Here is a 17,065-nt window from a genome sequence, read left to right as displayed (position 1 = left end):
AATTTGATTTAGAAAATTTTGCATTTTAGCCCCTTATAAAGTCCATATTCAATTAAAGGCCCTTTCCTGTAATTAGCTAAACCATATTTAGAAATTTTTGTAATTTAGTCCCTAACAAAGTAATAAATTTCATAAAGATCCTTAAAATTGCATTTCGATTCTTGTAATAGAGTTTATTGCATAAAGATCCTTGGATTGTTGTTTAGTCCCTGTAATAAACTTAATTACATAAAGATTTTTGATAATTATGATATGATCTCTGTTATATAGTTTTATTACAAATTTGCACATTATATGGTTGATTTATATATTTTTTAATTTATTTACATGTAAATAAAGAATTACAGATCTTTTATCATAATGATCATGATAAAGATGAAAACCATAATAAAATTTTATATGATTATTTGAATTATTCAATATCATATTAAAGTTAGTAGATTTATTATATTCAAGAGTAACCACAGCATCCTGAATATAGTAAAAATCACATAAAGTCAGTGGATTTATTATATTCAGAAGTAGCCACAGCATCCTAGATATACTAAACATCACATAAAATTAGTGAATTTATTGTGTTCAGGAGTAGCCACCGTATCTTAGATATGATAAAAATCACATAAAGACTATAAATTAAAGTTTAATGGTATACAAATAAAATTACAATTAAGTTAGAGAGATAATTAACTTTATCTATAGGAAGTAGTTATTTTTATGATTTAATTGGAATAAGATGGTAATCTAGATATTAAGGATAGATTTTTTCTACACCCAGAGATATAAAAATTTTTTATCTTTAATATCTATGGTGCTGGTCTTATTAATAAAATATTAGTAAATTTTATGCATGATGCAACCACTGTCTATAGGAAGGTTAGAATTTACTATTGAGATAATATTGATTATTTCAGACTACAGTTTAATTAGTCTCATTATTTGATGATTTTGTGAGCATGTATTAGTTGCGGCATTAATTCCCATTATTATTGATAATAGCATAGAAAAATTTTTCTTAATGGATTGAGTTTTTTAGAATAAAGAGAGCAAAATAATGCTCACATTAGGATGTTTTAACCTTAATCTGATATTTTGAGTGGATAAATTTTCTCCACTTATAGATGAAAGTACATCAGAAAAGAAGAGTACTTTTGAAAAATGTGAGTGATCTATTCGACTCACTTTGCTTTATAAGAAATCTGACATGGCATATTAGGAAATGTTTCCCTTTATGTCATAAGGCACGTATTTTTTTGAATAATGTAGAGTATAAATAAATAAGCTCTAATAAGATAAAGATCGGCATTCGTGAGCATATTATAGAGATAAAGATTATTGCAGTACAGTAATCTGATATTAAAATTTTCATATCAAATATTCTTCGATCTACTTTATTCTCATTTCTCTTCCATCAGAGTATGATCTCTTTAAAATCTTCTATAAGTATGCACAACGAAGATTGGACAATTAGTGAAGTACTGGCCAAATGTGTATAAGTGAGAAAAGATTGAGAGAAAGAGAAGATAGAAAATGTGAACTTTACTTCACATCAAGTTAGTAGAAAAGCGGATAAAAAAATAGTGTACTCAATGTAAAAGAAAAAAAATATTTGTTATGGCATTAGGTGAAGCCATTAATAAGGTTGTCAAATACTTCTTCTACAAAAAAAGGGACACTTAAAGAAAAAAATTACATGAAGTATGAAACTAACTACAAAAGAATAATATGCTTTACTCTTGAGTGTGTTTTGAATCCAATTTAATAAATATTCCTAATTCTATCTGGTATATTAACTCTATTCTATTTGTGTGCACTGCCAATAAATTATAGGGTTTCCTATTAAAGAGGCTTCTGATTGAAAGTAAATGATCTATTCTCATAAGAAATCAAGCATGTTCACTTATACAAAATAGTTAGATGCTACAGGATGGTCTTAGATTCTGGAGTAAGTTTTCATATTCTTTTGAAATATTTTTTTGTTATGGCATTAAAAAGATGGACATATCTCTAAAAATAGAGTCATAAAGCTAATGAAGGATAGGATCATAGAATCATTATACTTTATTGATTTTGTGATTATGTATTACTGCACAAAAGAAAAGCAGACATACATACTTAAGAAGGCTGCCAGGTTGATTAAAAGAACTTTAGAAATCATTCACACTATTGTTTGCAAATCTTTCCTCCATATCAATAGGTGAACAATATTTCATCACACTCATGGATGATTATTCACAATATATATGTATAGCTTCTATTTGATAAGACTGATGTGTTTGAGGTCGTTAAAAAATTTTGAAATAGAGATAGAAAGATAATCAGAAAAAGTAATTTGAGTAGTCAGATTTGATAGAAGTGATGGGTAATATGGTAAATAAATAAAGATGGAACAATGATTAGGATCATTAGCGAAATTGCTAAAAGAACATGGCATTATATTAGATAATGTCAAAGCATCCCAGATCAAAATGGTGTCACTAAAAGAAGGAATATGACGCTTAAAAAAATGGTTTAGATTGTGATAAGTTATTATACTCTATCAATTTACTTGTGAGATGAAGCTATAAAGACAGCTACGTATGTCTTGAATAAACTCCCGACTAAGACAGTTCAAAAGACTCCTCATGAGTTATGAACTGGTACAAAACTTATTTTGGAATATATGCATATGTGGGGTTATCCAACTGAAGCCAAAGTTCATAATCCATAAGAAAAGATAATTGATCTGAGTACGATTAATGATTTTTCATTGGTTATCATAAGAGATCAGAAATAGTATAGATTTTATGATTATCTCATAAACCACAGATAGCAGAAACTAATAAAGCTAGATTTTAGAGAATGGTATGTTTAGTGGGAGTGGAAAACCTTAAGACATTATCTTTGAGGTAATATTGAGTCTGTAAAGCTGACTGAAGTGATGATTCTTATTAGTATTTCTTGGGATAACATTTAGAAGAGATCGCCACTTTATTAAGTTTCACTCCATGAGCTTTTCATTATCGATGAAGTAACTGTCTAACCACCACCATAAGTAGATCAAGGGACAGCTCTTTGAAGGTTTATTAGTATAAGATTATGTGGTATTTTTTATAGATATGGATGAAAAGGGAATGACCTTGAGACATTCTTGCAAGCCATAATTAAAAGATGAAAACTCCTTATAGTGGTTGGATGCCATAAAAGAAAGAGCTGAGCTCTATGAAAAACAACCATATCTAGAAATAAATTGACCTACCTAAAGAATACGATAAATAAGTTACAAAAAGATCTATTTGACCAAAAGAAATCCAATAAAAGGATCAAATGGTATAAAGCTAGACTTGTGGCAAAGAGATCTACATAAAAAAAATATATTGACAATTCTTCTTTTAAGATTGTCATGACCTTAGTAGCTCATTTTGACTTAAAACTATATCAAGTAGATATAAGAATAGCCTTTCTTAATGATGATCTAAAGAAAGGGGTCTATATAAACAATCTAAGGATTTTTGTGATCAATGGACAAGTGCATATGGTTTGTAGATTAAAAAAATTTAGTTATGGACTTGTATAGGCTTCTACATACTGATATCTCATTTTAATAGAATAATTACATTCTTTGGGTCTAAAGATAGATACTATTGATTAATGTATATATCCGAAGGTCAGTGAGAGTAAGTTCATATTCTGCTTGTCAATAATAATTTTGGTCCACTTAAGAAAACCAAATAGTTTCTATTCCTAAAATTTGAGATGTAAAATATAGGTGAAGCCGCTTATATTATCAGTATTGAGATTCACAAAGATTGATCCTTAGGATTACTTAGACTATCTTAAAGGACTTATATCTATAGTATAAAATTTAGGATGAAAAATATTCTTCTGGATGTGCTCATATTGTAAAGGGTGATAAATTCAATAAAGTTTAATATTCAAGAATTAAGATAAAGATAGAGGAAATAAAATTTATAACCTATGCATCTGATGTTGGGAGCCTATGCACATATTTATATGAGTCCAATTTTGATAATGTTGCATCAATATTTGGATATTATTAACATGATCTAGGAGTGAAGCATAGAAAAATTGTAAAGAAGATCATATATTACCATAGGGTATAAAAGTTTACATGCTCACATACAGTCGATCTGATCATCATAAAGCAATAGGTTATTAGGATTTGCACTTTACTGGATGCACCAACAATAGAGTCTATTGCTAGTATATCTTTCTACTTACAAGAGATGCTATATCTGGGATGTATGTAAAATAAAGTTTTATTTACCGCATCCATTATGAAAGCAAAGTACTTGCCTATATAAGACTCCTCACGAGCTATAAGATTGCAGAATTTTATCACAGAATTTAGAGTTATTGACTATATTAACAGACCAATAAAAATATACTGTGATAATTTTGCAATAAAATTCTCTTATATATAATATGAAGAATGCAGACGCTTACAAAGCATGCAAGTATCAAATATTTTTGCTCTTCGTGAAAGAATAAAGAAGAACATAGTGTTTGTGAAGCATATTAAAGGAAAGCTGATAATTGTTGATCCACTGACTAAAAACTTATTCTCGAAATTTTTGAGGATCAGATGGATTATATGGGATACATCTTATTTTGTGATATGTATTGGATATTATGTATAAAGTCATCACATTAGATTTTACGATAAAATTTTATTTATTTTATGCTGGTCAGCTATTTATCGTGTGATATAAGGATAACCAAGGAATAAGCATAAGATTTCTTCTATTCATAAAGTTTTACATAAAGAACTTGATTATGAGATGTCATAAGTATTATGATACATAGAAGGTCGTGTGTTGATTGATAACACATTTGTCGTTATGATTCGTACTGGTGATTATTTTATAATCAAGTATACAGTATATATATCATATGGAGGAATTATTTTTTTTAAATGTGGCCACATTAGTTCTCCAATTACCAGATCCAGATAAAATTTTATTAAAAATTTTTGAAATATTTTAAATAATTAAAATGAAGATGCTTTGTTGGGTTGGACTAAGTGGGAGAATGTTATGATTTCTTTGATTATACCCATTCAGATGTAGCCCACACTAACAAGCATCGAGATTTTTTTTACATATTTTAATTGATCTAGACTCTAATTAAATATAAATCTCTGATAAAATAATAGAAATATATTAGATGGTTTGATAAAATTGAGCTCAATACAATCATTATGGATAAAATCTATCTTTCAGTCTTTGTGACTGATTCAGATACTGCCTCTGATGGGTGAGACATGTTATAAACATATTTCTACGAACTTGATTTTCAGATACTGCCTTTGAATATTCCTTATTGGGAATGCTCGGATTAGGGTCAGAAAAATTAAGATGCTGCTCGTTGACACGGGAGCATCCAGGATTGATTTTCTTATGGTTGTAGGTTGCAAATCATTGTAGATTTTGATCATTCATGCATCTAGGACTTGAATAACAATGACTGAAGGTATGATTATTTTTGTATTAAAATTTAAGATTTTCTACACCAAATCGATTCTCGACATCAATAATGCCCATCCCTAATATGTCTTATTCTTCTTTCTAAGAAGCTACTGCCAAAGGAGGGGCTTAGGAAAGAAATGAAAGAATAGAATTTTACTAAAAAGGACCTTTGGTAGTAATAAAATCAATGCCTAGTCATTGATCTTGCGGGATTGAATGCACTTTTGGTTGAGAATTTTCATGGCAATAGCATTCTCATTCTCCACATGGCACTATATTTCACATTCTCGAAGTTCCTCTTTCTAAGCACCCTCTCGATCTTATACTTTCCCTGTCATAGAGAACTTCTATTTAAGGAAAAGAAAAAAGAGAAAAAAATACACAATATATGCATGGGGTAAAGGAGGTTTGCTTGAATAGAGAAAATTAAAAAACTATTGCTAGATAAGATTGAAAAGTCATTCAACATAAATCTTAAGTAGGACTAGGTAGTGGTTGCACAAAACTCTTGTAACAATTGCAATATTAATAGTAGTAGTTATCGTTTGGTTCGATTGTCATTATCTTGTGGTATGATTTCAAATGTGATACATTGAATGCATATGGAAAGTCTACAGTTTAGATGTAAAATTAATTCAAAAGAGTTGTGCTTGTGCCTATTTAATAGGCTCAACGTAGTGGATGCCTATTAAATAGGTTCCATTTAATAGGTAGGCACCATTTTAATTTTTCTATAATTTTTAGATTTTCTTTATTTAGATAGTGGTTCCACAAAACTCTTGTAACAATTGCAATATTAGTAGTAGTAGTTATCGTTTGGTTCAATTGTCATTATCTTATGGTATGATTTCAAATGTGATACATTGAATGCTCATGGAAAGTCCACAGTTTAGATGTAAAATTAATTCAAAAGAGTTGTGTTTGTGCCTATCCAAGGTATTTAATAGGCTCAACGTAGTGGATGCCTATTAAATATGTTCCATTTAATAGGTAGGCACCATTTCAAATTTTCTATAATTTTTAGGTTTTCTTTTAATAAAGATGATAGAGCGACCTCCTTCCAGTCCATGTGGTAGGGGTGATATGACGTCCACGCGATGGGAATATTAGATTTCGGATGATAGGTATTGTATCCTCTATTATTCAATTTTTTTAAAATACATTTCTCCCTGACATCCATGGGATGATGATGGGATCACGTTGAAGGAGTCCTATGAGCAAGGCATACTACAATCACGTCGAGCTAGTCCATCAGTTTGGCCCTAGTCCACAGACCTTCTCAATGAGCCAAAAGCCGGTTTGCCTGCATCGCATCATTAATTACGAGAAATTCTTTGTGCATCGCCCGCGGTGTTGAAAATTCGATGTGGAATGGACAGCTTCATCCAATTGGACCATATAGCAACTACTTTTTAAAATATATTTAATATTTATAATTTTATTTTTTATTTAAAATTTTGAATAATAAAAATATATTTTTAAAAAAAAATTATGACATCATTCTGTATTAAAATTATGACTTTGAGCACGAAATGTCATAATTTTGTGATGTCATAAAGAGAAAGATATTTTTATTATTAAAAAATTTATAAAATTTTTATATGATAAAAATATTCTTATTAAAATTATAATAATTCATAAAAAAATTATTACATCCTATATAAAAAGTCCTAATTTCAACGTAGGATGCCATAATATCGATATAAAATATCATAATATCCATACAAAATATCATAATTTTTTAAAAAAAGAGAGATATTTTTGTCATTCAAAATTTTAAATAAAAAATGGACTGTAGGCATTAAATTCACTATGAAATATACATTAGAAAGTGGTGACTATGTGCTCTAACGTAATTGGACGGTGCACTCTACGTCATTTTTATTGCACCGCACGCAGTGCACAAAAAATTTCTCCATGCTTTGTGTAACCCATGCTTCATGATAGAGAAATAAAAAAAAATAAAATATTTTTTCAATATACAAATTTTTATATAATATAATATATAATATTGAAAAAAATTTTATTAATTAATAAATATATATCTACACTGATCTTGATCTTTGATAATCTTTTCATTTACATTGAAAATATTAGTATCAAAAAAATTTATAAAATATTACTGGATTGAGAAGGTTCCTAACAAAAAAAAAAGATTGAAAAAAATAAATAATAATATTTAAAATTAAATTACTTCAAATATATATTTTTATCTTATTTCATCATTTTGAATCCATATCATAAATAAAATCTAAACAATATTTTTTTTGAATCGAAACCAGGACAAAAGTTTTGAGCATAAAATATATTAGAAGTCCCTATCATAGAATTCAAACACAGGAACAATATAAATGCATCAATGCTATAAAAAAAAATATTCAACAAAAATTAAAAAAATAAAATACTTATAATAACCTTTTTATATAAATATAATATATAAAATTATTTTATTTTAATTTTTTCAATGTTAATCCAACCCTAAATTAATCCATAGTTAAACCAATAATATATCTAAACTGGATTCAAAAAAAAAATAAACGAATTCTATATTTGAATCCAATCTTGATTATTAATTTTTTGAACCCAATTTATAGAATAACATTAAATTGATTTAGGTCAATATGTCTTGACCAGATCCAAACCTATAAACAGATTATTTATTATTAAATATTAAAATCAATCAACAAATATAATTCATAATTTTAAATTTATTTTTTTAATTTTTAATTTTTAAACTAAATATGTGTATGTATATATATATATGTTTCAATTTTATACAATTGAAATGACCAACCTTATTTATGTAGATCTTTTAATATTTTAGGACCGTATAATATAAATTTAAATATTTTTATATATTTCAATATAGATTTCTAAATTTAATCTTAAAAGCCCAAAAAATATTTTTTTATAATTAGGAACATCTAATTAATACAATCTGTTTTATTTTTTTAATTTTTAATATTTTTCATTTGTATATAGTAAATCAAAATATTTAACATCTTTACACATAAATTATTAAAATTTATCCTAAAAAATTATATTAAAATATAATATATGGATCTAAAAATATAATCTCACATCTAATGCTGGGCTGCGTGGTCATAGGGTTTTGTTGGATATTCAATCTATTTTAAATCTCAATAAAATTTATTAAATAATATTTTTTAAAATTAATTTAAAATTTAAAATTAAAATTTATCTGAATTTAAAATTTATTTCTCATATCAGAACTTTATTAGCACTAAGATGCGAGGTTTGCCCCGAAAATGTTCGAATAATATTCGGCCGCTAAAGCCTCCCGCCAGATTGAGACACCCGACAGCAGAAAAAAAAGGGAAGGAAATGCTCGACACAAAACTCCGGCCATCGTCTCTTTATTCGGCCGCTCCAAGCGTCCCACCCGATTGGGACTCGTGAGGACGGAAAAAATCGAGGAAAACATGGGGAAAACATGGGAAAAATCAGACAGAAAAAAATCTCAGATTTTGCAAATAAATACCTCTGCAGGCCCAAGAGTTTCCGCTCACTCTCCTCCTTTACTCGACGGTAACAGATATCGGAATAGAAGACGGAAGAGAGCGCTTCACCACCACCGCATCCCCGTGCCATAGGGAGCTTCCAGATATATTCATGAATGGAAGAACCCTAATCTGCACTACTCTCTTTTCCAATATTTCCATCTCGCCGCCATCAAAATATCCCGAGCTTGAAGTTAGTACTGTCTTCGTGCGTATCTTTTTCCTGATTTTCTCCTTCAAATCGAATTGTAAGCATTTTACTTGGTCCCCTTCTTATTCTTATTTCATTGCGTTTCTTGATTTTACTTGTTTATTGGAAGAATGGATCTTATATGGTTTATATGCTTGCCGGCGTTCTTTTTTTTCTTGCAGCGCAATGAATTTATATACTATTTTTGACCTAATTTTGAACCTTTTTTCTCCATTGGATTTTGTTTTGATCGTTTTAATGGATGGATTCCTGCAGTTCTTCTTCCTGATTCGGCAATGTGGAGGCTTAAGATTGCGCAGGGTGGCAGCCCGCGGTTGAGGACCACGAACAACCACGTAGGGAGGCAGCTGTGGGAATTTGAACCGAATATGGGCACCGCTGAGGAGATCGCTGCGGTCGAGAAGGCCCGTGAGCTGTTTCGGGAGCATCGTTTTGAGATGAAGCACAGTGCTGATCTCCTCGTGCGGTTGCAGGTATATTTCTTGCTTTTTTTTGTTTTTTTAAAAAATGTTTATCTTACTGGGTAGGTAGTAATATATGCTAGTTGTCTATGATTATTGACAGAAGTAGTTAGGAGACCCACATATGCTATTATTCTTAGGGTTAAGCACGGGTCGGGTTGAGAGAAAAATTTGATCCGATCGAACACAATCGGCTTGAAAAAAATCCAACCCACTACCGACCGTTTATCATATATAAATCGTTTTGAAACCGAAGTAATGGTTTGTAGTGAGTTCGGGTGGGTTGTGTCGGTTTGGGCTACAATGTTGATCCAATATTGATTTTGAACATCACAAACCAATACACTATTTAATTTATATAAAAACTAGGATATAATAATTTTATAACATCCATAAATTAGTGCATAACATGTCATATTTGCCAATTTCTAATTCTCCAAATACCCTAAGTATTGAAAATACTATATCGGTTGGTCGGGTTCGGTTTCATACAGGTTGAAAATGTAGAAACCAAACATGATGTACTTAACCGAATTTTTATGAATCACAATCCGATTCAAGTTCGGTTTCATATGGGTTCAGTTTCATACAGTCAGATTGGGTGGGTTTTTTCGGGTTTCAGTTATTTGCTCAGCCCTAGTTATTCTTATACAATATATGTAAACTTAGAATTCATCAATCAAAGACTTGAGAATATTCGTCACAAGCTAGTTATAATTCATGGAAGAATATGCAAGACTAAGAAATAATGGAACAAGAAGACCTACATATATATTTGAAGGTGAAAAATTATTTGGTCATGTGTGCTGACATTTGTAATTACATGACTGGATTTGATTGTCTTGCATAATTCATGTCTAGACCATTAAAAATCATTGCATAGGAAAGCATCGAGCATGCTCGGTACAATAATTTTGGGATTTTAAGTTGTTTCTAAAACTTTAGGAATTAATTTGAGATTTATGGGTTTTCCCTACTATGATACTTAACTGATGTTTAAATAATTATGTTAGAGTTTGCTTTGGGATTTAAGGGTCGATGATAGGCAATGCTCCTTGGATGATTGCACAAATTGCTGTGCTGTGACTCGTTATGATGGTAGAATTTACTGACACTTATCCTCAAAAAAAAAAAAGGGAATTTGTTAACACTCACTTCAGTCATCTATATATGCTAGTTCTATAGCTAAGACTCTCTAACTGCTAGGATATCTTCCATAATTGAAAATGCCAAATGATAATGCATTAGCATATGAATTTGCTCATTTGCTCACTTTTCAATAGATAAGAATGACTCTGGAACTCCATAGTTTGGACAGCGAAGTGTGTTCTGATGGAAAATGGACCAACCCTCCCCCCTCACTTTGCCTTTCATCTCCTTTATTTCAAGATGGTGATATGATTCTTTTTTAACATTCTTAATGCAGTTTGCAAAGGAGAATCCACTTGAAATAAACTTTCCTCACATCAAGCTAGAAGACCATCAAGATGTTACAGAAGAAGTTGTCTTGACCTCTTTAAGAAGGGCTATTAGCTGTTATTCTACTCTCCAAGCACATGATGGACACTGGCCTGGGGACTATGGCGGCCCGATGTTCCTTATGCCTATCTTGGTACTTGCTCCCATCTGGCACATATTCAATCTTTGCATTGGTTTATGTTGAATTAGTACTGTACACTTGGTGTATGTATAGACAGCATTGATGCTTAATACTGCAGAATGATGATTTTTGGATAATTTCTGTCTCTAATGTGAACATGCTGTTTTTGTGTTATTCCTAAGTTACAGTTGATGCCCTTCTGTCAATGTCTTGGAAAAAAAGAAATATGAGAATATGCATTTCATTTGTCTTGCTGAATTAGTTGATGAGGCATCATGTGGCTACTCTTTTGTTGTATGATGACCAGTATTTTATGTGTTTGATTCACTATATGGTGCAGATTATAGCTTTATCTATTATCGGAGCATTAAATACTGTTTTATCACCAGAGCACAAGCGGGAGATTCGTCGTTACCTCTACAATCATCAGGCATCCACAATTAAAAACCTTCTGAGTTTCATATAGCAGTTCTTTGTTACATAGAGGATTTGAAGCTTCAATATATTGAACACTTAATGAATTACATTCCAGAACAAAGATGGTGGTTGGGGTTTGCATATAGAAGGCCACAGCACCATGTTTGGTTCAGCTTTGGCATATGTTGCATTGAGGTTGCTGGGTGAAGGACCTGATGATGGAGATGGGGCAATGCAAAAAGCACGAACTTGGATTCTAGATCATGGTGGTGCGACAACCATAACATCATGGGGAAAATTTTGGCTCTCTGTAATAAATCTGATCCTTTCATCTATCTAAATGACAGCTTGTGTTTGTCAGTTGTAAGGAGTAATCTCTAATATCCTTGTGCTGAAATAATTGCAGGTACTTGGAGTGTTTGAATGGTCTGGCAACAACCCAATACCTCCAGAGATGTGGTTACTCCCATATTTTCTCCCTGTCCATCCTGGTACTGTCTCTCTCTCTGATTTTCCCCCATCTGTTGTTAGCAGTTTTTTTGGTCTTCTTTATTTCTCCTCGGAGGGGTTATTGGTGACAATTTTTGATTAGTATTAGATTAGTACCATATGTATAGGAATGCAAAATAAGTAGTGCATCTTGTCTTCTTTTGATCAAAGATAAGCCAGATTTTGGAAGAATTTACGAGCAAAACATTTTTTTAGTGGCAATGAACTTGTCGATTTTACTTATTTTTGAACTTTGGGTGTTGAGGTGATTGTTGACCAATGTAGTAATATTTTAAGAGTTTTGATGCATTCCCAAAGAGAATGAGCACCTCTTTGAGTGTTCATTATCTCAGTGAAGTGTGATTAAATTCATAAGTTTATTTCCTTTTTGCATGATAAAGGTTGCTATGATACTATGTCGTCTTTTACTGCTGGTAATCTTAAGATCATTCTTTTTGTTTCAACATTTGAGAGGCAGCTTATTCATTTTCGAATTTATGAATATTCCTCCTTATAAATTGAGGACCAAAGGTGTTGATATTTACAAAATGTTCCCATGCTTTTTTGTCTACTTATATCTTTTGTTCCTTCTGATATGTTATAGATCAGGACAAACTTTTTCTTAAGTATGATCCATAGGTTACAGGCCATGGATCTAACAGAGTGGTTGGTATGATAGTTGATATCTTATGCAAAGGAACAAGTAAATGAAAAAGAATTCACTTGAGTAAATATGGAAACCAAGAACATGTAATTAATTTTGATATATGAAGATATATCACAATTATTCCATAATTTATGGACCTTTAATAAATTTCCATTCTTAGCAACACTTGTTTGATCCAATATATAACATTTAATATCTGTACTTGAAGAAAATGATAGAAGTATCATTCTTTTTTCTAACAAAAAATCACTAAATTTATTTTCCTTCACTTTGCATTCATTGTAAAGGATGCCAACTTGATATCTCTACATTGTTCAAAAAGTGTGGCCCTAAATAGAGCGGAATGGTGGATGAGGATTCATGAAGCTGATCCCAACTTGTTTGGGGTTAGGGCTTAGTTGAGTTTGCGTTCATAGTGTTCTCTTCCTTAGTTAATTACAAAAGATGAGGTCTACTACCTTAGATAATAAAGGCAAGAGTATTCACAATGGATGGCATGCCTCTTGTTATTCATGTCCAAGAGTATTCATAATGGACAGCATGCCTCTTGTTATTACTATCCGAGGATTTCATTGTTATCCTTGTATTGGGATTATGGTTTGTTGTACCATCCCATACTGTCTGATATGGGGTGTACCATACCATACTGATAGGATGTCTCGAACCATACTGACACTCAGTACATTGTCTCGTATCATATCAAATTGCATACTGATGCTATGATAGGATGGTAGTGGTATGGGGTCCAGTATTGAGACATTGAATCTTGATTGGGACCATTCCTTAGTGCAATATTAAATGCTGACTTGTTTATTTTTTGAATGCTTCCAGCTTTGCTAATGTTAACTTGCTTCACAGGACGAATGTATTGCCACTGTCGGATGATTTATTTGCCCATGTCTTATATATATGGAAAGAGGTTTGTGGGTCCAATTACACCTACAGTTTTATCACTAAGGAAGGAGCTATATGGTTGTCCCTATCAGCAAATAGATTGGAATCGGGCTCGAAATGAGTGTGCAAAGGTTGGTAAAATATGTTTTTGATAACATGTTTTCCTTGTGAAGTTAGATTTGTTATGTGTAGGGCTTGCCTTGTAGAATTCTGAATATACTGAAGTAATTTAGTTTTATATGTGCAGACAAAATTTTAAAGAATTTGGCAGTTACATGTTTGTTTGTGTGCATTCCTCTTTCATCATTTCAATATGTTCTAGTAGAAAATTAAGAAAAGTGTGAAACTTTTAGAAAGTCTACTGGAAAAAAGATAAGGGGATTTAACGAAATCCTGAAAAAAATTAAGAAGCATTGTGTTAAGATCTGGAAACATGCCTGCTGCAATGATCCTTTTCTTTCATATTGGTCAATTCCCTTTGCTTAGCTTGTTATCATAGGATAAATGAACTTGCCGCATTTATATATATTACTCAGTGAATGCGATAGATGTATGGAGATTAGACACTATTTCATTCACAACATAATACTTGAACTTGATATAGGTGTTGAGTAATGCCTCAAACAGCTTCATGCCTACTAAATATAGGAGCTTTATCATGTTCATCATCATCTTTTTAGCCACTAATACTTTTATTTATATTCCAGCCAATTGATGTTGTTATTTGTTAGATAAGTTTGAAGGGCATTCAAGAAAAGACCTTATGCTCATAACTATGTCCATGCTCTTTCAATACTAATGAAAATTAAAATTTTGCTCAATTATCGTAAATTCACAACATCAACTTAATGAACTAAAAGAAAAGAGAAAGAATAAATTGAAAGTGTTGGTGGAGACACCAAACTGGTGAAAATGAGCCATCATGGCAAGTGCAAAAACTAAATTGTTTGTTAGCCCAATACAACCCATAACCCTCATAGCAGGGTAACCTCTAATAGAAGATCATGGAGGTGTGAGCGGATCTGGCTTCCACTTCCTGAAATTATTGGATAAATATACCATTAAACTATCTTTTTTGAGAAGTGGGAGGCGTTGTTCCCCATTCTCTATGCTATAACTACCCCATCCCCATCTAGGTCCGAGCCCAGCCACCAGGCAGATCAAGCCACTACTCATTGAATGGTGGATTTATATTTATGGGGGTCAAAGCAAGGGCTGATGCTTTTCAGAATTGAACCCTACTACTCAGCACAAGTGGCAAGGCCTGTGCTGTCCAAATGAAGGCTTGGTGGTATATGCCATGAAGATATAATCAGCACAAGCTTTCCACATGGCACAAATTACAACTTTTGCCAAACAGCGATAGATGATCTGCTACTATTGAAGTTGCATGCATTATGCTTCTTCTAAATGGTACAACATACAATTGAGTCCCATTTTTCCAAATAAAATGATCTCCTTTTTAGAAGGGTGTACGTAAATAACCTACAGGATGAGGTGACCGCTGAAAATTGTACCCATGTAGGTCAGTCTTGACATATCATACCAACACTCAATATGCAAGATATAATATGCTATGTTATATTGGCTCACAATTTTATTTACATGCAAGCTGTTTTGAGTTATTTTTAGTGAGAAATTGACGAGTTAAGAGCACTCAATTTGTTTTTATATCTCAACCTCCAATAATCTAGCATCCTAAATTAATCTAAAGGTGAGAGTTGTTGCTTATAAAAGGTCTTCAATATTTCCATAGCACTATCGAATGAAATCCTGCTCACAAGCTAATAAGAGATAACATGACATCAGATCAAACAAAAAGCAAGAAAGAAAAGCTCATTAGAGCAAAACTTCAAGAAACCATGTTACTTAAGGACATGGATGAATGATATGGTGAAGGATTTGAATTAACCCCATCTACAAGTTTTAGACTTCTAGTTCATATACACAAATTCTTTGATATGAGTAGTTCAGGTAGTTCTGTGCCATTATGATGAATGTCTTGGCTGGGGACCTGGAGTTGCATGTTTGCCATGATGTTGTCATTTGGATTGACTGTTTAAAACTAATATTGTGCCTTGAGTCAACGTTGTTTAGATAGAATGCAGTTATCTTGATGTTGCAATCTGTATTTCCATGCATAGGCCTGTGTAGCACTTGTGGTTTGGCCTTGTTGGGTCACTTTGCCAAGGAGGCTTTGCCCAAAACACTTCACCAATTCATAGATTTTGCATTAGATTGAGAGTTCGTTGGCAAAATTCTTAAGTCTAATGAAACATATCTTGGCCTTTGAAAGCTCCTAAATATGGGCTAATGCTTATTGATTGAGGTATTGACTGTTTTCTTCTTTCAGGAAGATCTGTACTATCCCCACCCGTTGGTACAGGATATAATTTGGGCTTCACTTCATAAAGTTGTTGAACCTGTTCTAATGCATTCGCCTGGTAGCAAGTTGAGAAAGAAGGCTTTGCATACTGCAATGCAACATATTCATTATGAGGATGAGAATACTCGATATATTTGTATTGGTCCTGTTAACAAGGTAAGCATGAAAGTTTCCACTTGCATCTTTATCCTGTAGATGTAAGAGTTGGTTTCTGTTTTCTGTTGATAAGTGGTGGTGTATGAGACTTGAAATTCATTACTGGGATTATCACGAAAATGATTATTCGCTAATTTCTATCATCATATATGAAATGATTCTTTTATTTGTGCTGATAAATTTAGGATTTAACACAAACACATTCCTGCCCAGATTTAGGTATATATCTGTGCAGCCTTAGTGCAGGGGGCTTTCTATCACGAGTACCTTTGTACTGTGGGTTTGATTCAGCTGTTTATGTGGATTTAAAGTGGAACTGTCTTAGTCTTCTGCTGCTCTATGATCTCAAACTCTTCCATGTTGGTGTTTTTTCCACAAATATACTAAAATGAATTCTTTTCCTACAGTTTGAAAATAATTTATTAGTAACTCATTAACCAAGGTAGTGGAAGACAATCAACTATTGCATTCTTAATGACAAGAACTCATTCAACTGTGCTAATTTATAGTGAACTGTGATAATGCTGTCTTTGCTAGTTCAATTATATAGTGGATGCTTACCTAAAATTTTCCCTTTCATATACTTGTTTTACATTTCATAGTTGTTCATTTAAATCATTGTAAGTTGTAACCATGGGAGTCATAAAATTCATAATATTCTCTTGGATCTTAGATGTTCTCTTCTGAAATTTAAATTTTCTATACCCTCAATATATTCATTATTCATTCTTTTTATGGTAGTGGAGCCCAACTAGGTCTAGATATGAGGCCTTCAGGCCATTGCTCCATCCATCAAAT

The 17,065-nt window shown here is 31.8% G+C and overlaps 1 protein-coding gene and 1 pseudogene across 6 annotated transcripts in view; one reads left to right on the top strand and one right to left on the bottom strand.

Moving 5' to 3' along the window:
• Positions 1 to 17,065, bottom strand: part of LOC140859152 (aspartate--tRNA ligase 1, cytoplasmic-like) — a 201,548-nt pseudogene that overhangs the window by 103,380 nt on the left and 81,103 nt on the right.
• LOC105049265 (cycloartenol Synthase) overlaps positions 1 to 17,065 on the top strand; it is a 44,994-nt gene that overhangs the window by 13,397 nt on the left and 14,532 nt on the right. For 2 of the 6 annotated variants that reach the window (XR_012142614.1, XM_073260699.1), the window contains exons 1-8: positions 8,711 to 9,234; positions 9,453 to 9,670; positions 11,085 to 11,270; positions 11,599 to 11,688; positions 11,791 to 11,985; positions 12,082 to 12,166; positions 13,690 to 13,856; positions 16,079 to 16,267. Coding sequence is in view for 2 of the 6 variants with exons in the window: in XM_073260699.1 (XP_073116800.1) it covers positions 9,099 to 9,234; positions 9,453 to 9,670; positions 11,085 to 11,270; positions 11,599 to 11,688; positions 11,791 to 11,985; positions 12,082 to 12,166; positions 13,690 to 13,856; positions 16,079 to 16,267 (1,266 nt within the window). In the remaining 4 variants the exon portion in view is untranslated. Of the gene's footprint in view, positions 1 to 8,707; positions 9,235 to 9,452; positions 9,671 to 11,084; positions 11,271 to 11,598; positions 11,689 to 11,790; positions 11,986 to 12,081; positions 12,167 to 13,689; positions 13,857 to 16,078; positions 16,268 to 17,065 lie in introns of those variants that run through there. The other 4 variants (XR_012142617.1, XR_012142616.1, XM_029265799.2 and 1 more) reach the window with 4 other exon arrangements.

Source organism: Elaeis guineensis, chromosome 7, assembly GCF_000442705.2.
Source record: "Elaeis guineensis isolate ETL-2024a chromosome 7, EG11, whole genome shotgun sequence".
In the NCBI taxonomy this organism is placed as follows: domain Eukaryota; kingdom Viridiplantae; phylum Streptophyta; class Magnoliopsida; order Arecales; family Arecaceae; genus Elaeis; species Elaeis guineensis.
The sequence above is the reverse complement of the archived record's forward strand: the minus strand, read 5'-3'. Positions and strand labels throughout refer to the sequence as shown.